At 31.9% G+C, this 21,502-nt stretch overlaps 4 protein-coding genes across 4 annotated transcripts; 1 reads left to right on the forward strand and 3 right to left on the reverse strand.

The window, feature by feature from the left end:
• Positions 1-190: 190 nt before the first annotated feature.
• LOC130623669 (oxygen-dependent coproporphyrinogen-III oxidase-like) lies at positions 191-9,293 on the reverse strand. The gene is made up of 7 exons (XM_057439176.1): positions 9,169-9,293; positions 5,588-5,859; positions 3,605-3,736; positions 3,001-3,149; positions 2,663-2,774; positions 1,773-1,959; positions 191-1,493 (listed from the first exon to the last, which is right to left on the reverse strand). The coding sequence occupies exons 2-7, from the start codon at positions 5,841-5,843 to the stop codon at positions 1,292-1,294; spliced, it is 1,038 nt and encodes a 345-aa protein (XP_057295159.1). The 5' UTR covers positions 5,844-5,859; positions 9,169-9,293; the 3' UTR covers positions 191-1,291.
• Positions 9,294-10,989: 1,696 nt separating this feature from the next.
• LOC130623671 (sorting nexin-10-like) lies at positions 10,990-12,425 on the reverse strand. Its single transcript, XM_057439178.1, has one exon. It carries the CDS (start codon positions 12,279-12,281, stop codon positions 11,505-11,507), a length of 777 nt encoding a protein of 258 aa, XP_057295161.1. The 5' UTR covers positions 12,282-12,425; the 3' UTR covers positions 10,990-11,504.
• A 2,409-nt stretch (positions 12,426-14,834) lies between these two features.
• On the reverse strand, positions 14,835-17,666 carry LOC130624074 (uncharacterized). Its single transcript, XM_057439643.1, has 2 exons — positions 17,401-17,666; positions 14,835-15,330 (listed from the first exon to the last, which is right to left on the reverse strand). The coding sequence occupies exons 1-2, from the start codon at positions 17,456-17,458 to the stop codon at positions 14,933-14,935; spliced, it is 456 nt and encodes a 151-aa protein (XP_057295626.1). The 5' UTR covers positions 17,459-17,666; the 3' UTR covers positions 14,835-14,932.
• A 1,662-nt stretch (positions 17,667-19,328) lies between these two features.
• On the forward strand, positions 19,329-21,300 carry LOC130623775 (N6-adenosine-methyltransferase TMT1A-like). Its single transcript, XM_057439297.1, has one exon. It carries the CDS (start codon positions 20,484-20,486, stop codon positions 21,234-21,236), a length of 753 nt encoding a protein of 250 aa, XP_057295280.1. The 5' UTR covers positions 19,329-20,483; the 3' UTR covers positions 21,237-21,300.
• Positions 21,301-21,502: the final 202 nt, after the last annotated feature.

Raw genomic sequence — 21,502 nt, forward strand, 5'->3', positions numbered from 1 at the left:
TAGAAGATTTTTATTCATTGAAGTTTTAATACTGGACAATATTTTTTGAAGACAGCTAGCCATTTTAAAGAGGCAGTAATTCTTGTGCGTCACAAAAATATTATATTTTAATTTTTAGCGAATTAAGCAATGCTAATGACTTGTTTGGAAAGACAACATCCAATGTTACATACCCATTAAAACTTTAAAATTGGAAAACAATCATGTTTAAAGACAACATAAAAAATTTGCAGCTAACAAATATTAAGTTTCCAGTATATAGTATATATTAATGCTGTATAAGCTACATTCAAAATAAAAATTAAAAATTGATTTACATAAAAAATTATAAAAAAAGTGTGGAATGCTATCCTTTTGTTTTGTTTTCATGTCTCGCAGCAAAATTAATCGGAAAAAAATCATCCATTAGATAGAGAGGACAGAATTTTAAACGATACATTTTTGCTAAATTTACATTACTGTATTAATATAGTCTTCTCTTTCCTATATTTTTACTTTCTCCTATCATTTTTACTGACACGTATCTATAAGAATTTACAGATATAAAACCTTATAACAACGAAAAACTCTCACAATCCACTATAAAGGGATAATTGACGCAGACTTTGTATATGACTTGTTAAATGAACCAGTATACCCAAGCTCCACAGCTGCTTTTCACTTAACATTTTGAGCATATATTACAAAAACTAACACTTTTTTCTTTGCGCTTCTGTGACATCTGTGTTTTGTGAAAAGAAATTTTTTTATGCTTTTATTAGTTCAGCGTATGGAACTAGCAATTATTTAAACTATTTAAATAAACATTTTTGCGTCTGGCAAATCGAATCCCCACCAAATTTAATTTTTTCCAACATTGCTAAATTACATTCACGCCAAAAAAAATCATTTTAACCCATTCCAAATAAAAGCCATGCAAAAAACTGGTACAAATAAGATACATACATGCTACATACAGCTTTTGTTAATTCATTTACTGATTAAGCAATTGAATTCTTTAATTAAAGAACTTTCTAAATCGCAAAGTTGAAATTATTTTCAATGCATTTTTCACAATCCATCTTGTCAATTAAAATAAAAAATAAAAATGCTGCAGCATTTCTTGCCCACTCTCTCTGTAACTAGGCTGTAAGATCGTCAAAAGTGGAAAGCAGGCTTTATAGTTAGAAATTTCAAAAGCACAACATATCCGATTATTATCAGTGATCAAGGTCTGTAGATACTGACCATCAAAAGTAGCTTTCTCTAATACTCTACAAAAAAGAAAAAAATTTATCACATTTTTTAAATTCTATCTACTGCTGACGGTGCTGATCCATTGTTTTGGCTTTTTTAAAACTTCCAACATGGCTTCTTCTTCACTTCCAACTACTGGCATATACTCCCAACGAGCGATGAGGGGCATGGTGATTAACACACTTTCGATGCGAACACCAGGCGTTCGCAGACCAAACTTTGTTCCACGACCATAACAGAGTACATATTCTACAAACCTGAAAATATTTTGACAAAGTGGGTAATTTGATTATTATAAAGTGAACAGACGAAGGTTATGAGAACATTGAAAATAAATAAATCAAAATACAGCGAAACAACGATCTATCACAAATATTTTCCTTCTACGATGATTATCAAGTTGTTAAATGATGTGTTTGAAATGTACATCCTGTATACATATTGATGATAACAAAAATAAAGAACAATGCAGTCGACTCATTTCGAATACCTTTATTTTTGTTGATAATGGATAAATTTTGAAAAGATAACATTACCTCCCTCTTCGTAATTGTTGCCATTTCACATGATCTTCTGTATACTTTTCCTTTATATGACGATCAACTATGACCAAGTACAATGGAAATATAATATCGCCACAGCTGGCAATAAAACTAAAACATTTATTAACACACTCTGAAAAGAGATCTTCAACAAAAATGCCTCCAATACCACAATGTTCCTCTAAAAGAAAGAATATATTAATATATATTAATTATATATTAAAATGTCAACAGATCTTAATTACTTCCTATCCATGTGCAATCTCACGTGAATTATTATCATACACTTCAGAAAATTACTAAAGTAGAAGTTCACACGTACGAATTTGAAATTTTTTCGAGATCACTGAGATTTAGTTGACTGCAACAAATAAAACAGGCAAAGCAACTACCTGACTACATTAATCGACAAAAATATCCGTGAAAAGTTACAAACCCACACTCAGTTTTAAAAATTTAAACTAAAAAAACACCTTAAACGATGATGTGGACTTGTTATATCATTGCAAGTCGATTTAAGTTAAAAATGACAAACAGTTAAAGCTTAGGCACTTCTTCATAACAAAACTTGTAGAGTTTTGCTTTAAGTTGAAGCTAGTACTGGAAAACACAGATCATCTTAGGAGGAGAGTAAAAGCTTGTTATGACGATGGACGGTGTTTTTGACTCCAGTCTATTTTTAAGGAAAATGCAAAACATTTCCTATTTTCATGCAAATCTTAAGAGCTTTAAGGACTTTTTAGTACTGTCAGGCAATGGAATTTACCATAAAGGAATTGTTCAGTCAATTTTATTTATCACACATAAATTAATTCTTTTAAAAGAACACCAGGACGCAAATAACTAAGACGCAATCATTTTTCCACTTCAAAGATTCTTCTTACCTCGATGTACGTTGTAATTGTAGCCATCTGCAGATTTCTTGTATTTCTCATAAGCACACTCATCGAGTTGATCACAAATACTTTTAAGAATGTCATGAAATTCAGTAAAGTCCTAAAAAAAATTGAAAAATCAGTACAAACCGATGACACGTTTTTTTTTAACTTTATTTTTCATTTTAGCCTTTTATTTTAGTTTCGACAGGCAAATTTTTAATTTTAACATAAAGTAATAAGTAAATTTCAATTATACTGGCTCTACTTGCAATGTCACTATTTCTTAGGGAGAACTTTATTATTGGGCAGTTCTCGCACGCCAAAACAAAAGTAAATAAAAATACCTTTTCACACAAATAATTCGGGATAAGGTTTGCACTGCAGCTAAACCACCATGTACATTTCCCTGTGCTGTCAATAACTTCAAAGAAATGGATGTTGATGTGAAAAGTAGGTACAAAAGGGTTCACTGCTTGAAGTATACAAGTCATTCCTGAAATTAAGATAAAGAAAGTTTTTGACGTATGGCCCTTTACTTTAGAGTTGTCTATTCCTTGCTCTCTCAAATGGCGGAATATAGCTGAATAAAAAAATGTGTTAATTCGGCCCACAACTGCTATATGTCAGTTGTTTATGCTACTACAGAAAAACAGGCGTTTAAAAAAATATTGAAATGTTACTTTACCTAATTTTCTGATGCTTAGCAAGAATGTGATAAATCTTAAGCACGTCCAATTCATTTTTGGCTGATTTGTAGTGCAAATTATAACATTTTGTTTAAATAATGTTTAATATATTGCTTGAATTTCTCTTATTGACGCAAATACCTTCATTTTTCATTTTCTAGGAAGGGCTCTTATTGGTAGGTAGGCACTTAATAAAGGAGAAAGAAAATTAATTAGATGGTCTAATCAATCATTGCTCATTATACACAAATAATTAAAATACCTGTTGTAAAATAATTGTTTGTTTCTTCGAAACGTATGTCTTTTCCACGACTTCTTAAAGCCTTCACATGTGCTTCACTCATCTCTCCCCACAAAGCTGACATATTTACACCAGCTTTTTCAAACACATCACCTAAAAAGAAAAAAAACACAGTCAAGACTCTTTAAGAAATTGAATAGAGATAATATAACAGGCATAACAACCTTAAAGCTCATAAAATATTGTTTTCAAGTCTTATCAATAGAAATGGCAGTGCTATAGTAACAAAAATTATAACTGTTGATATAATTAATTACCATACTGTATCAAAACATTACTTTAAATCTGTGTGTCAGGTTCCTTAATCTACAAATTCTCTAACTTAAATAGTGTGCGATGTTGTGTTTTAATTTCTTCATATTATTTTATTCTTTTTCCACCAAAAAAAAATCCAAAACACAAAAAGTAAAATTTCAGTCATAAATGCATCGAACATGCTTGTAAACTTTGTATATTATTTCAAATCTCAATGTTTTTATTGGTTATAGTTTGACTCTGTTCCGACGTTTCCTACATTTGAGCACCCAGCTTTCTCAGTAAATTGCAGTGAAAGCAATCAGGGTCCGCTTAAGCGCCACAACAGTTTGTCAATGTATATAGCATTTAATATCTTGCAAACATTTTATGAATGGTAAAGCAGTTTGAGGTATCTAAATTTATCGAGGTACTTGCATATTCCACATACTGTTTAATCTAAATCAGGGGCTTTAATTGCAAGTTCATTACATGTTTTTCTTAACAAATCTAAGAAACCTAGCAAATTAAAAGGATTAGTTATAAGGTCTGGTGCATGTGCGGTGTTGAACTGCGGGTACACAGTGCTGCCGTGCTCTTTGGGTGTGTCAATGTCTATTTTTTTTAAAAAAGGTACTACTGTTCCGCCAAAGAATAAAATTCTATACATTTTCTTGATTACAATTTCAAGCTCTACACAATAGGCTGATGATCTCGTCACAGATTATTCAACCCCTAATATATATACATTAATATGATTATTGTTTTAAGCTCTAAATAACATAGCACAACACACAGCTCTACACAACAGCTCTTCTCAAAGTCCAGTCCAATTAATATTCTAACTTACATTAGGACATATACAATAAATATAACATTCTTCCTAAGAGAATGTATCCAAAGTAATAATTAACCAATGGAAAGAAACATAAACAAGACGTATGATATACGCAAACAACCTCGCGAATAAAGTTTACAAAAAGCTGTCTATCAAATTGGGATTTTTGTTACGAAGTTAGACACGACATATTTTACTATTCAGATACGCAATAATATTTGTTACACACTTATTTTTCAAAATTGATTTGTGAGACCTTCCTGAACGGAAAATTCCTCGAACTTTAAATTTTCGATGGGTCCGTCTTGGGTGAATCGACTGACAAGAAGAAGAAAGACCACAAACCCACAAACCCCAAAATTTGCGAAATTCATTAATTCAGTTAATTCTGCCTACATTTACTTTTAAAAAGTTTGGTGGAAACACCTTTATTTACTAGTTAGTTAAACAAGTGCTTTGAACACTTGTCTTATCTTTTTAAAATGAAAAAAAGTAAAAATAGTTACCAAGATGAGATTCGAACACACGACGACTCCCGTGTCGGTGCTCAGAGAGGCAAAAATTTCCATTCTTGTAGGACACATTTGCGTTTTAATACAAGCTCACAAGCTTGTAAAAAGGCTGTGCATTGGAATGACTTTACAAAATTTCCCAATCCTTTGTAACCCTTTCTTCTTAACCTGTTATATTTGAGTACGAGTGAAAAAAGTGTGAAAAGTTTAGTGATAGTAGAAGATGGGACCATGTGGGCATCTGGTCTCTTAACAAAAATTTGATTTCAAAACTAATGAATGGTAAAAACAGGATGGCTTACTGTTACTTTAAATGTAAGTCTGGAAAATATAAAGACAAAATTTATCAAAATAACTAACCTTCTTGTAAGACACAAGTTATACCACCTCCACCCTTTTCACGATTCCATCTATCAATAACAAACCTTTTATTTATTTCATACTCTGAAACTTTATTCACGAAAGTTGTTTGTAAGTATGTAACATATAACTCCATCTTATACTTCATTTTTTCACATGCTTGCGATTTCAATGTTTCCAGCGATGTGATTGGTGCAGCTAGTAAATCTGCTTCCTTAAAGGTTGGAATTTTTGACATAAGTTCTTCAGCAGCCATCACAGACCTCGCTCTCCTAAAAAAGTAAAATCTAACGAAATATGGTAACTGTCTATGGGTGTACATAATGTTATCTACTATTTCCTTTAAAATTCCCTCTAAAATATTTCCTATAAAACTGTTCTTATTAAACTTTTTTGTACACATTTTTAATAGTTTTATAATTTTGCTAGTTGCTAAGCCTGTGGAAATATCCACTCAGGCAGAATAACACTGGAAAAGATCTCTCAATTAAATTTTAATAATGTTAACAATGGTATGCCAAAGAGAAAAGTATTTTTAAACAAAATTAAATGAAAATTTACAATATCAAAAAAAAATAGCAGTTTTCGTAGAGTAATTTGTAAAACAAAAAAGTTCTTTGGCATATTGCACATTATCTTTGGATACTGATAAAATCTTACACAAAATGTCAAATCACATTCAGTCCTCCCCCAAAAAACCTGACACAAAATATAAAAAACAATTTCTTGCAAGGTGCAAAATCTAGTTAGAGGGAACCCAATGTATAAAATGATGTTGGACTTAATTATAGAGGTTAAAAAGTTGGTTAACAAGTCTTTTTAAATTTTTTAAAAAGCTCTTTTTTATTCTCAAGATATTTAAAGAATTTCAGATTTTATTACGTTGCATAAATTATGATGTCATATTTAAGTAATGGCAAATTTTGACATTTTCTGTCATAAGTAATTTTAGACCTGTTAAAGAACATGCATTCAAATTTTATCAATATATAGATATTATAAAGGTTAATGGATAACATAAAATTTTTTGCCAAAATAATACTCATTTGCTTGTCCCAGGCCTCTTAATTTTTTGCTGATGACCCCTTAACTTAGGATCTGCACATCGGTTTGCAATCAAATTTTATAAGTAAACATATAGGGCCTATACAAGTTTATTTACTGTCTTACAAAACTTTGTGTCAAATATAAAGCAACAAAAAATCAGTTCATTTGGTATACATTATTCTGCTGTCCTGCACAAAATGTTTGCCTGGAAATTTAAAAACTGACCATTTTAACTTGTGCCAAATTTAAGTTTAGAGCAACTAAAATTCAGTTATATTTCGGTCTTTTACATAGCATCTTACAATTTGAAATTTAACTCATTTTAACAACAAAAAATAAGAATTTTTAAAAAATGCTATTATTCCAGTATGATCCATTTTGTCTTTTACCAAGTGTTTTAATCCAAAATGCCAAAATAGCTGGCTTGCAAGGGTAGCAAAAATCAACAAAAGTAAGATCCTATGGGTAAAAAATATGCAACATTTTCAAAAACTGATTTTTGTTTGTTGTTTGTTCTTTTTTGACATTTCAGATTAAGATATTGTGAAATTCTCAACAAAAACAGAAACAAGAAATGTGGAATTTTCTATTAGCAGCTACTAACATCTCAGGGGAGGATACAGGCTTTTTTCTCCTTGGGTGAATTGCCAAGTGGAGCGAAACATAAGCGCATTTGGAGTCAAGCCTGGAGCAAACCCCTACAAGAATTTGTTAACTTACCTATTTCAGCACCTTTAAGAAGCCGTTTTTTTCAGTTATTCATTGAAAACAGTGTAAAATATATTAAACTTGATAAATTGATAAAGCTAACCAATTATAATAATAAATAAAAAAAGAAAACAGTTAGTAAATTATAAAATAAATTTCAGAATACTATATGAAGTAGATCTTGAAAGTAATAGAGGGAAATCTTTTAACATCCTGAAATTTCAAAATTAAATTCACAATTATTATTGTATATAACCAGTATTTTTAAACAATTTCGAAATTATTCACCTTATAGTGGAATAAATAAAAATTACACATTTAGATATAGCATACTGAATTCCTTGATGTACTGCGTTTCCCAATGTGTAGTCCCTGCAGCTTAAAACAGTCTAATTCTACAAAAATTCTTTCTTTCGGTATATTGCATGTGGTTCATTTTACAACAGTATACAAAAAAAAATCAAAAAACAGTGGCAACACATACAATGGACAACCTTCTGCATGATTTTAATCTAAAGTGTTAAAACCCACATAAATTTTCCTCAAAAATTAGTTTATCGAAGAAATCTAAGCAATGATTTATCTAGTGGAAGTTACTGCTATGCATCAGTACATTTTAAGATATATCTACGGTGGTCATTAGACCACCGTAATCTATCCCTTCCCTTAAAAGGAATTAAAATGATAGTTCAATTGTTTGGAGGTAAGTCATGGTAGGTTGTTCCATTGAGTTCTACGTAAAACTGCTATTAATGTTTAACTATTACGGCAGAAACGTTGTTGCAGCTTTTTTGTTAACAAAATTGAGGAGATTTGAGGAGAAAAACTTGCCTTTAATAAGGAAACGTAAAGACTGGCATCTAAATATTTTCTTACCAAAAATAACTAAGAAACTTTGCTTCAAATACAAACACAGACCACGGCAACCACAAATTGTGGTAATTCAAAATAAATAATACAAAAACTAGCATATATAAAAAATAACTAAATGTCAAACTTTTTTTGAGGAGATTTGCTAAGAAAACTTTATATAAATTTCAAAAAAAATTGAGGACATTTGAGGAGAATTGAGGAGACCTTTCGAATTTGAGGAGATTTAAGGGTTGTGAGGAGGTGTGGGAATCCTGATGTGTGCACCTGTTGAATTCCAACTTACCAATTGTTTTCTAATTCAAAAAAAGTTCTGCAAAAAATACCTGAGGCAGAAAAAGCTGAAAAATTAAAGAATTTTGACCTAATCATGGTTGAAGATACACCATTGAAGTATTCTCTCTTCTTTTAGTTCAATTTATGATCCACTTAGTTTTGCATCACCAATTATGTTAGTTGGCATGCAGCTGTTGCAGCAGATTTGTGCAGGCAATAAGAAGTGTGATCCTGTGAGTAAATACAACATACTGTCTGAGAGAAGTGGAGAAAGGATCTCAAAGATTAAGAAAAGGTGCTGTTATAATCTGGATATTTTACTGAAGTTGAGCATGCTCCACTACTTCATTTTCCTGATGCATTCAGTACAGGCTATGGTCAGTGCAGTTACCATATATTGGAAGATAACAAGAATTAAGTTGATATCAGTTTTTTTATGGGAAAATCCAGATAATTTATGCAGCATAATTAAATATGAAATTCTTTAAAATGTGAATCAACTATAGTTTAATTATCTGTAATAAAACAATTATAAATATAAATAATATATATATAATAATAATTAAATAATTAATTATAATAATTAGGTACTTGGACAGAGACTTCAAAAATTAAATTCACCTGGGCTTATATATTTGATTTTAGTGTGCTTTAAGACAACAAAACAAACGCATGCTTACCAGATAAAGCTGACTTCACCGTGCGATAGGTTATTCTTTTGCAACTAAATTTAAATCTATCACTTTTTTTACTCATACAGTACGCCATTTTAATTTTAGCTATAAAATAAATAAAAATAAAAGGATAGAAAGCACTTAACACATCTTTAAATTTTAACAGGAAGCTCTTTTACAATGAAACAGTCTCAATTTAAAACATTTTACTAAAAGGAAGGAAAAATTATGTTTGTATCAAATAAAAAAAAACTAACAACAGACATGATTTAATTCACTTTTAATCAGCGGTTAATATATACATCCATATATATATATCAATTACAAAATTCAGACAAAAAATAGTGCATTATTGCATGCATCAAATATGTTTTATTATTTACACAGAAAATTATATAAAAATATTAGACTTAATTTAATGACTGACAATTTTGTACAAAAATATTTTCAACATGAACATTTCTGGATTTGAACAACAACACATGATACTGCAACAGCTTTTGAAATTGTGAAATTTATAACAATAATAGATATAATATATTTCCTTTCTACGCATATATATAATATATTTAAACTTTTATACCTTACTCTTATAAAAAATGACCAATTTTGTATATATACTGATGACGTTGTTCAAAATTGATTATTTCTGTAAAATAATATTTCTTGTTACACTTTATGTAATACTTAGTGCCAGAAGTGTTGCAAATTTAAAAAGGTGTCATAATTTTACAGAAAGTGTTTTATTCATACACAAAAAAATAGATATAATTTTTTATAAATATAGCTGAAAAACAAAATTCAAACCAAAGCATGTGTTCATTGTAATGAAGTCATAATACTTAAAACTATTAAAGGAAGCACTTGATGGGGTACCATTTAAAAATCATTAATTATAAAGGACACCAAGTTCCAAAATTGGTTAGTAAAAAACAAAATTGAATTCAAAAAGCATTATGGTGTCCTTTGCCATATTGTTATTTCCAAATAAAAATGATAATGCCATATCATTGGCAAATAAATCCAGATTCCTAAACCGAAGAATTTAAATTCTTTTAATGACTATGGCTGTTTTTATGATAATTTATGGTTTGATATTTTGACATATAAAATAATTTTTTTTCAAATTATAATGCTATCAGTGAGTAACCAACATACTAGTAATATACATATAATACTAAAATCATAGCAAGTAAGATGAAACAAAAAAATATTTGTAATTATCAAAAATAGACACTTACCAAAAATAATTTTAAAATCAGTTTTTTTATTTTTTGTGTCTGTATTGATATATAAAATATTTTGTGCTCAATTGGGCTTCTTCAAACTGTTCTGGTTGTGTCATGGTTTTTAATGTCTCTTTCATCTCCTTTTTAATCACAGTTTAAGTATATACACAGTGTTCACAAACTCTTATTTTTTTAAGAGAGTGGTGATATAAAAATCAATTTGCCAATATAAGGACAGACAAAAACAGGTAAGTTTAAAAACTTTTATGTCAAGTGAGATAGATAGATTTAGATTTGCAGCATAATTGATAGGGCAGAAATCACGAACATCTGGTATTAGAGTCATTTAAGAAACAATAATAAAAAAAATCATAAACATCCAGCCATCAACATGTGGCCAAAAAGGTTGTATTTCCATGGGAGGAAAATTAAGCAGACGAATGGGCTTGTGAATTTAGCAAAGATAAAACAAACATCTGCAGCTAAAACCTTGGTGTGCAAGTTTATTTCAAAAATTTTGAACTTGCATGCCAAGCTTTTAAACACTGATTGACCAAAATACTTAATTTCCTATAAATACCCCCCCCCCCCCCCCCCCCCCTACAACCTTTTGTAAAGGGGAGGTTCAACTATGACTTCATTCCTGCTCAGCGGAAAACAATTGCACATTGAATGGAAATTGGCCTTTATTAAACTCTGATAGTTATCTTGGTCACACTAATTTTTGTATGACTCTTTAAAACTAGTTACCAGACCCTATTACACTCACAGTCAGCATTTTAAAGCAAAGCAAAAAAAGGCTATGGGTAGACACGATGATATATAATCTATCTTTTCTATAAAAAATTGGGAGTTCAGTGACTCTAAACAAATATCTGCAACATCTGTCTAGGCTTTTTAGATGTATTTTTAAATAAAGGTATTATATTCATACTGAATTTAGTGCTTTTCAGCAAACAAGTTTCACCGATTTTATCATAAGTCTTGTTTGAATGAATATCTTTAATCATGGCAGTCTGTTCCCTGTACATATCCAGTGCTCTCCATGCAAAATCACAACAATTATTACTTTAAACGAAACCTTACATACAATGCTCCATGTAATTGTGAACTTTAACTTTCATCAGTTAACTTTCTTTTCGTTAAAGGCTCTTCTTCTTCTTCTTCTTCTTCAAAGTCTTTCTTATTTTTGTCTAAGCTTTCATTTGAAGCCTCTTTAGTACAATTTTCCAGTTCTACTTTTGGATGACAATCTTGTATATTTATTTTCTCAAAGGAATCTGCAAGAGAAGATCCAATAGAACTAAATGAAGAGCTTGTCAATGAACTATACTCATTACATGAATTTCTCTCATTAGGAATTTCATCTATTTGTAACAATTTATTATTTTGTGCCTCATTTTGGTCATTCTCTGACAAGGTTTGTGCTGCTGATTCATTGCTTTGTTGGTGGCTTTTGATGCCACCATTTAAATAATTATCTATATCTTTTACAGACATACCACTTTGAAGAAATAAATGTAAAGCTTTATCAGACAAGTAAACATTTTGCTCTATCACTTTGCGAAGAAACTTTTGCAAACCTTGCCTTCGTTCTTCAATAAATTCTTTGTCAAATCGACGAACCAATTTTTTCGGAGGCAAACTTGGTGTTTTTCTGTAAGAAAAACCTTCGTTATTCCTTTGCAACCATGCTTTAAGCCAAACAAAGTCTGAGTATCGCCTTCTCACAAACGATTGTGAAATAATAAAGGCCTTATTTGTAGTTTTTATACATACTTCGTAATCCGTAAACGGTTTATTTGTATCATAAGTAACTGGATTCCGTACCTCCACCACAGTCACTTCCTGTGTCCTATGCGTACTGCTGGAAACTGATCCAGATGCCATAGTGTATACAAATATAAAAGCATGGATTGAAGTGCAATGTACGCGAAATTACCGAAGCTAGATGTCAGAACGTAATTATAGTAAGATCACGCGAACATCACGCAGCATTTCCGTCCTCTTGTTCTTTACATAGTCTATTTTCCAGAATAGAATTATATACAACGCTGGGTCGAATTTTGCGGTTCAGAAAAAGAAAAATCATAAAAATCTAAAAATCATCAATATATAAAAGGGTAATAAGCGGAAACAGATGTTTTTGTGGAAAATTGTAAGTTTAGACTTGAAGTATGCGTAGAAATCAGCATGAAATACTGACTTTAATGTTTTTTAATAATTTTTCTTCCTAGGGTTTCCTAGGGTGAGCCGTTATCACTGTTATGACTCTTATATATGACACTGTTCCGTTAGCTGTGTTATACATCAGCTGCTACCAGATTAGTGAAAAGGCAAACTGTCTTGGAAATGAGGTTGGCTTTTGACAGACGTTAGAAAAAAAGGAGTTTAGCACGGCGGTTTAAAAGTCTTTAGGGTTTCTTTTTTACAGTGGTGGTAGGGGTGGCAATAAAGAACTTTTCTACTCCCTCAAAAAACTTGCATATCCCTTAGAGACGGGGGAGAGTAGCAAGAATAATAGAGCGGTGGAGAGCGACAAACACAATGAGAGAAAAGTTATCATTTGTTTTTCACAAGGGTCGAATGTCAACTGAAGTATTTAAAAAAATAAATACAAAGAGAGCGCATTACAAAGTTTTCTCTGCAGCTTCCTTTTCTTTTTTTGATTTTCCATGACTGAATGAATAAAACATTATTTTTTCCTGATTAAGTAGTACAGAGGAGGAACAGGCCCGAATATATCTTCCCGGTATAAAATGTGATGAGACAGTTTTGTTGAGTATTATTGTTATTTCGCGTTACAGAGAATTTATATTTTTTCGTAAAATCTCTTTAATAATAGCCGTCGTCTGCCTGTGTGTCTGCGAAAGCGGCGTCCCGTAACGGAAACACGAAATTTTTAAAAATGCGCACGAATATCAAATGCGATATATTTTCCACGGGCTAACGACTAGTCTCTATAATAATAGCCGTCGTCTGTCTGTCTCTGCGCAAGATGGCACCTCAAGTAGCGAGACATACGAAATGTCTGTCTGTCTGTCTGTCTGTCTGTCTGTCCGTCCGTCCGTCCGTCCGTCCGTCCGTCCGTCCGTCCGTCCGTCCGTCCGTCCGTCCGTCCGTCCGTCCGTCCGTTCGTCACGCAGCTAGAGTAGTTAAAAATGATAGGAACAAGAAAAAGTTGCTTGCATAGCTTACTCCTAAAATTCATTTCTTGGAAAAAAATTATGGTCAACTGATGGCGTGTTAGCGCACGTCCTTATTGATATAAAACTCATAAGGTATTGCAAAATTCAAATCAAGATAGACATGTTTCTTGATAACTAAATCAAAAAAGACTATCAAGATTTTCCCTTTGTTTACAAGATTTCCTAACCTTTTAAAATTGTAAGTCTTCTTTTGTCCTTTCTGTCGCGACGCTCTGCAATTTATAAGGATGAAACTAAAAATGTAGCACAATTACTTCTTTGCTCATCTTAAAATTTTGAAGCGTGAACCAGAAAAGTGGGAGGGTCGTACAAAACAATTTGTTTGGAATTCTTAAAATCCTCCTATTCATTTGGTTTTAAACCAAGTTTTTCTTTGATATATTGTTTTACAAGCTTTCTCATGATAAATTGGTAAAATGATCAAAAAATCTTGCGATAATCAAATAATAATAATAATAAATAATAATAAAAAAATAAAAAAGAAGAAGAAGAAAATGTAAAAGAAAATTACGCGATTGTTAGCGGTGCGGAAGAATATTTTGAATACGACTCGTTTAAAAACGGATCGGCCTCGCTTTTGCATAATTTGCTCAACCTTCTCACGCAATTAACAAAATATTTTGCTGTTGATGTGTGGACGACAACTCAAACATGAGCTCATTAAAATTAAAAATTTTCCCTTCCCTGTGTTTTTTTTCAACAAATACAAAATGATATTTAGTCAGATGATTCAAAGCCACAGGATGAACTCACGAAAAACGTAAGCATATAAGGTTTTTCGTGAGTTCATCTATCTATCTTGCAAAATGTCCCTTTATACCCACATGTGAAAAAACTCGTTCTTAGATATGCAAATCAAATTCTTACCTTCGCCACTGGTACGCACTACGCTTACTATACTGCTAATTAAAAGGCAAGCAAAACTAGAAAAACTATAGTTTGTTTTAAATTATATTGTCCCTGGCCCATGAAAATTCCTCTAGACAAACAATTCTATTGGCAAGTTGTCAAAACTGTGGCTTCGATATTCTGACGAGTATTTGTCCTCTTCCAGAAAGCTGGCTTGTTTTTTAGTACCCTTGGTTACCTAAATATATAGGGGGGGGGCACTAAATATATAGGGGGACACCACCAAGTATATGCGGGACACCACCAAATTTTGAAAAACTTTACCACCCACTTTAATTTTTGTAGGAAAGAGAATTCCTACAGTTAGGTTACCAAGAGTACACGGTTCTTAAAAAAATACTTTTGGATTCAATGTACATATATATACAAAAAGATAAAATCTAAAGAAGCATGATATATATTCTATCAAGTGTGAGACATCGTTCACTTCCTGTCTTTGATAGCCAATAACGCAACTCTTGTGTTATTTGCATTGGCATATCTTAATCTTCTGTTAACTTTATACACTTCTATCCTGCGCATTTCGTCCACATCATTGTCGCATTTATTTTCCCAACGAAGAACATCTGCATCTAAAGTTATGCTACGCATTGTATCTGGTTTAATTTCGTCTAGCGAAGGCGTTTTATTGCGTGGAAGGTACTTGTTTAAATTGTCACTAGTTTCAATGTAAATTGATTCGCTGGAAGAGTCTTGCGTACTTTTAGATCTTTTAAGTGAAACTTTTTTCTTCTTTGTTTTGTTAACCCTTCTACAGCAGTTCTTTTTTGATTTTTGCTTTCTACTGTTTTCCTCTACAAAGATGGTGTCTGCAACGTGTCCTGAAATAACAGAAAAAAGCTCTATATTATGTCTGTTTACTGCTGAGATTATGTTTTCTGCTCAGATAATGTAAATTTATTTAAAGTGTAATTTGTTGGAACAACCCAACACGCAAAAACAATACAAAAAATGCTTATATATCTTTTTTTTAAAAAAACAGTTTTTGTACAGGCTCCATTTTCCTAATGCTAGAAATAATTTTTCTACTATTTCTACTCAAACCTTTAAACTATTATAAAATATTAAATTGTTAGAAAGCCCATACATTTTCCTGTTTTTCAACAAAACATGGTGCCGTAGATAAGTGGTTATAGCTCTCGTACTCTGTGTGGGAGACCAGGGTTCGATTCCTCTTGACAGCGATTCAATATGGGCAAGTGAATGTTACCACAGCTCCGGGTTAACCCAAGCCATGTGAGGGAAATTGGGGAGATGGCACACTGTGTGGGCCGTTGGATGTTGCCGGGAGTTGTCTAGTAGAGTGCGGGCCCCAATTGGGTCTGCATACCTCAAAATGAGCATTAAATACTCTAGGACTCTCCTTTTAAGCCCTCTTCGGAATAATAGACAGGACATATCCCTCGATATTTGCGAGGCTAGCCATGTAAAATATGCACATCTTTCTTTCTATCTACATCCTTAGCACAACTTTTGCTCATAATTCTTTCTTTGTTTTAAAGCTTAATTCACACTCTAAAACAACTTTAATCTGAAAATATTTACACTCAAGATATATTTTGCCTGGATAAAAATTATAAGAGACTGCTAAGATTAAATAATGCATGAAGTATATGCATCTAAAACCAGCATCTAAAATAACATGTCCTATGTAAGTCAAAAAAACATAAAAATAATATTGTTGCCAATATGTTGTTCATAGGCAAAACAATCAAAACTTTAATAGAGGAGTCATAGTGAAGGTTTTTGTATATTTCAACAACCTAAGTAGAATTTTAGAGTTAGCGGCTGTAAAACCTACTTAATAAGTATAAACCTGATTAGTAAAGTGTAAACAATCAATCAGCAATGAGGTAGCAATAATAGCTATCATGTTGTTATGCCTGTAGTTTCAAAACGTTAGAACTATATGTTTTTTGAAGTTATGATACATTGACATCTCCGATGAGGGTAAATGAGCTTTAGATATGAGATGCTGCTCCTAAGCTTAAAAGGCAATAGAAATGTTTTTATCTGTCTAATCCCTTCAGTTGGTTTTTGTGAATTTGGTGAAAATTAGTTTTTGTAAAAATTGTTTAAAAAATAGCTATTTGGGAAATTTGCATATATTCCTGTAAAATTTAGATTTTTATTGAAGTACACTTTATAACAGGACTTTTTTATTCTGCTTTACATAATGGGAATTTCAACTTCAGCAGGCTTTACATAAATACCCATATATATACATAATTGGCATTAAAAAAAAGTATTTATAATTCGAGAAGCAAAATGTCATAAAATCCGCAAAATTCATGACTTAAATCAGACTTCTTTAGTTTTTACACATCCGTCTTAAGTGGCTCATAAACTTGTCCTTAGGAGATTGTCCCCTGCCAAGGGATGACCATCAAAATAAATCATAACCACAGATAACGCAGCAACAGAGTTATTGTCACTAAGTTGTTTTATGTCCAGATAACCAATTTACTTTTGCAGATCAGGAAATACCTGGGGGAAAATCTAACAGATTGACAGTATATACAGACTGGGGAAAAATTGTTTTAAAAAAAGGCCAGACAAAAATATTGTTTACACAAAGATGCTCATATTTTGTGCTATTTCACCAACTACAAAAATTAAGCATGCCACTCTGTTCATTAATTTTCCCTTATTCGCTACTCCAAGGTTATATGTACGTAAATATTGGATTTATTCAGTTAGCTACATATATAGATGTTAAAATTTAATTAAATGTGTGTTTATGACAATCTAAGTTTTGTACATCTTAACTAAGCTGTAAAAGGCCTAATTAGACTGTATCATACATCCTAATTAAGCTGACATCCAAGTTAAGCTGTACAGCTTAATTAAGAGGATTTTCCTTCTGAGGGCTAAGCTAAAGAAATATTCACCTTTTTTTACATCTAAAACCAGATTCCTGGTTTTTGACATTAACTCTGGAAAGTCCATCACCTCTGATGACAATAGTTCATCTGCTACAGCATTATTTTTCTTTTTTGTCTAGCTGACTACGGTGGTTGCCGACTTGGTTTGGTGTAGTAGTGCGGTTGTTTTCAGTTTGTTTGAACACACATATTCTACCATTTTAATTTGTTTATTAACAACCAACAGCGCGCTATCTATGAAGCGCGAAAGCATTTTTTAATAGTTCCCTTTTTTGTTCAAATGTTTTTATTCTTCCCTGTGATGTGGAATTCTTCTGATATTTCTACGAAACAACCTGACAACAATAATACCTTATCCGTGACTTTACCTGTTCATTTTAACTTTTTTTTCTGAAAAAGTGTACTCGTGTACCAAATCAGAGTGCTACATTATGATGATGTAGCACTCTGACTCTACAGGTTTTCCATTGTATCACTTTTTATATAAGCCACTGTTTCATATTTATTTGTTATCGTAGTTTCAAAAACATATGAAACAGTCCAGCATCAATAACTGCAGTGTCTTCCTCTTGAAAAAAAACTGCTTGGATCTACAAAAAAGTAGTGTGATGCAAAGTATTATTTCTACTAACCAATATCTGTATATATCATTATTCGAATTTCTTTTTCAATGTTAATTAAAAATCCAAAACATTGTTGACAGATATCTCACATTCCTTCTTAAAAAAGAAACCGCTAGATGGAATGGTGAAAACAAAGCAGTTTTTTATTATTTTTCAAACACGGGTATAATGGCCACTTAAGAGCTTTTAAAATTTGCTATTTGCATTCTCTAGCGCGACTGCGTAACTAATAATCGACGTAGAAATTCGGGAGAAAAGGCTGTGTTGACGTCAGCAACAATTAGCAAATTTTTATAGTGTGGATTTAAGTTAATAATCTAAGTTCAAAATAGCGACACTACAATAGAAACAAAGAATATAGTCACTTCTTGCGAGTACATTCGTAATTTGTTGTCATATTCAGGGGCGTAGCCAGAAAAAAATTAACCTTAGTGGAAACATTGACCCGCAAGATTAACATCGCACCGCAGGTGCGATAATATCCCCTCCCCCCGGGTGCAGGCCGAAGCCCTGGAAGCCAACGCCTTTTTACGCCCTTTAAGCACTGAAGCGCCATAAAACCCAATCTCTGACATACGCAATAGACGTTAAGTATTGATCGAATTGATCGAAAAAGGGGAATAAATGACAACATAAAATACATTAAAATCTTTATCATCAAGAGTATAATCAAACCAGCAATAAGACAACACAACACAATCATAATGTTTTTTATAGATTGAAAGTTATTAAAGCAATAATTAAAATGTTCATTCTTCTTTCTTCATAATTAGCACCAAAATAAGTTTTTTTGCAGATTGGAGGTCATTAAGAAATAACCAAATCAAAATCTTCTTTCTTCGTAAATATAATAAAAAATTCAAAAATATAATGAAATGGAACCATGGACAAAATGCCTTCATACAAACCATTGAAAACCGTCGTGTTAATAATACGTTCCACACATCGTGTTACAAACATTAAAATTATTGGCATAGTTGGAATTATTAGTTAAGTAAGGAACATTTTTTGCGTAAAAATTTTAACCTACTTTTGGAAAATTTGTAAAAATATGTGACGTTTAATTCGATTCATCATGTTTAAAATAGCTTAAAGTATTGAGCAGAACGCTTTAACGTAGCTTTGCGCAAACTTAAAGAAACTGAAGGGATTAGGTTTAAATTGCCCAGAATGTTTGTCATTATCACAAAATAAAATAGATACTGGTTGTAAATTTATTTGAAGGCAGATGAGGAAAAATCTTCTGATTTAAAACCGTCTTAATAATAGCTGACCACAATCAGGATAAAAAGTTAAAATATTTCTCTTAAACTGTTATAAAGGCTTATAAGAATAGCTTTATTCTGTATAGCTACAAGATCTGCTGTCTACACAGAGTTACAGAAAAGGATGAATAGCTAGCTAACTGAAAACTTGAAAGTGCTTTCTACACAGGGAAACAAATCTGAAGATTTACATACAGATACAAAAATTGGATGGTTCGAGTATAGAGAATTTTCATGAAGCTCTATACAAGTTATAAAGCTAAATACAGCTCCACATTTGACAGCAACATCATGCTTTCTTCACCTTCACAACTTCGCTAGCCTTGATTTTTTTTTGTTTTTTTTACTTTCTTGCGTATGTTCTATAGCCATATATGGAGCGAATTTTTAACCTCTCTGCGAAATTTACTAGCCAATAGGATGCGACCAAAATGACCATAAATGGAAGACACAAGACCGTACATAGGCATAACTTTCGCAGGTATTCCTGCGAAAAAGACTATCTGCGAAACAAAGTAGAGATTCAACACCTCAGCCTGCAAAACAAAGAGGATACTGTTAAATCCTGCGAAAACGAAGTGCAAAGCGCAAAGCTTGTGTGCACCGCTCGGGAAAAGATTTGTGCCGGATGCACAATTGGTGCGCCCATCCATGGGTTGGCGGTGGCGGTGGAAAAAACGACGTGTTGAAATGAAAAAAGTATGTCAGTCGATCGCAGAGCCTGACTGACGCTGCCTACGCCCCTGATATTCATTATATTTTGGACATGATAATAGCACCGTTTATAAATAAGTTTGAATTAAAAGCAAACAGAAAAAGATATAAAAACAACATGGACACTAAAATGGAGATAACCATATTCTATGAGCTTTTTGAAATTGTTTTATCTCTATCGTATTACTTTTGCAAACAAAACCTTGTGGCGATAAAAAGGAAATCAAAACATGCATTGTTTCCGATTCGTACTTATTATTTATAGAAAGTCGCATCGTCTTTCGTTATAGCTCTTGGCATTTAGTTGTTTGCCACGTGACAATAAAAATTCTCTTTTAACCACTTAAGTAGCTACGTGACTGAACACAGTTGTTATAGGAAGTTCACATCACATTGTTGTTCAGAACTCAAAAAGAAAAAAGAGCACTGGATTAAATTTAAATTGATTTTTAAAATTGTGAAGAAGTACTAAACACACTTTGTGAATATGGAGATTACATTATATTTCAGTATTACATCTATATTAGCCTTTGTATTGGCTTTTGTTTACGTTTCACGAGGTTTGCTCAAGAAACTTGGTGCAGCTCTTTCAAAACGCAACCATGCATTTTTTAGTTACTTTCTAGGCGCTGTTTATAATCAAACAGTGCATGAATACAAGGTAAAAATCTTTACAGAAATAAACAAGCACCTTGAAACTAACAATGGTGAAGTTATGGAGATTGGAGCTGGAAGTGGTGGTAGTTTGTCTTATTATTCTAAAGATATAGATATTAAACTAACAGCTGTGGAGCCAAATCAACATTGTCGACAATACTTGGAGAAAAATTTAAAAAAATACGATAATATTCAACTAAAAGATTACATTGAAAATGTCGGTGAAGATTTAAAAGATATACCCAGCAACTCTATTATGTGTATTGTTATAACAATTGTCCTGTGCTCTGTCGAAAACCAAATAAAAGTATTAGAAGAAATAAAGCGTGTTTTGAAGCCTGGTGGAAAGTATTTTTTTATGGAGCATGTTGTTGCGGAGAAAGAAACATCGATTTATCATTTTCAAAAACGTTTTAGTAAGTTTTGGAGTTTTTGTTTTGACAGTTGTAATCTCGACCGTGATACAGGTACATTCATCAAGAGAGCTGGCTTTTCAGAAGTGGAAATAAAATCATTCGATGCAAATTTTAACTACTTTTTTAAAGGATTACGTCCTCATATATATGGCTGTGCTACAAAATAATGTCTTAAGGATCCACATTTTTCTAACCACACTTAAAGGGAAAGAAAGATAAACTACTGTTGCACTCATACAATCTGTCATACAATCTGCCAAGAATTGTAACTTTTCTTTCAGACAAGTTCTATTCTTATGACAAAATTTAATATCATTTATTTCGAAAAAATGTATTATTTATTTCGTAAGCTGTATCGTAATTATATCAATTTTTTTTCTTTAAATAATGGCTGATTCACCTATCTGTTTTTTGTCAAATGCTTTAACACAAA

This window comes from Hydractinia symbiolongicarpus, chromosome 13 (assembly GCF_029227915.1).
Source record: "Hydractinia symbiolongicarpus strain clone_291-10 chromosome 13, HSymV2.1, whole genome shotgun sequence".
NCBI classification, from domain to species: domain Eukaryota; kingdom Metazoa; phylum Cnidaria; class Hydrozoa; order Anthoathecata; family Hydractiniidae; genus Hydractinia; species Hydractinia symbiolongicarpus.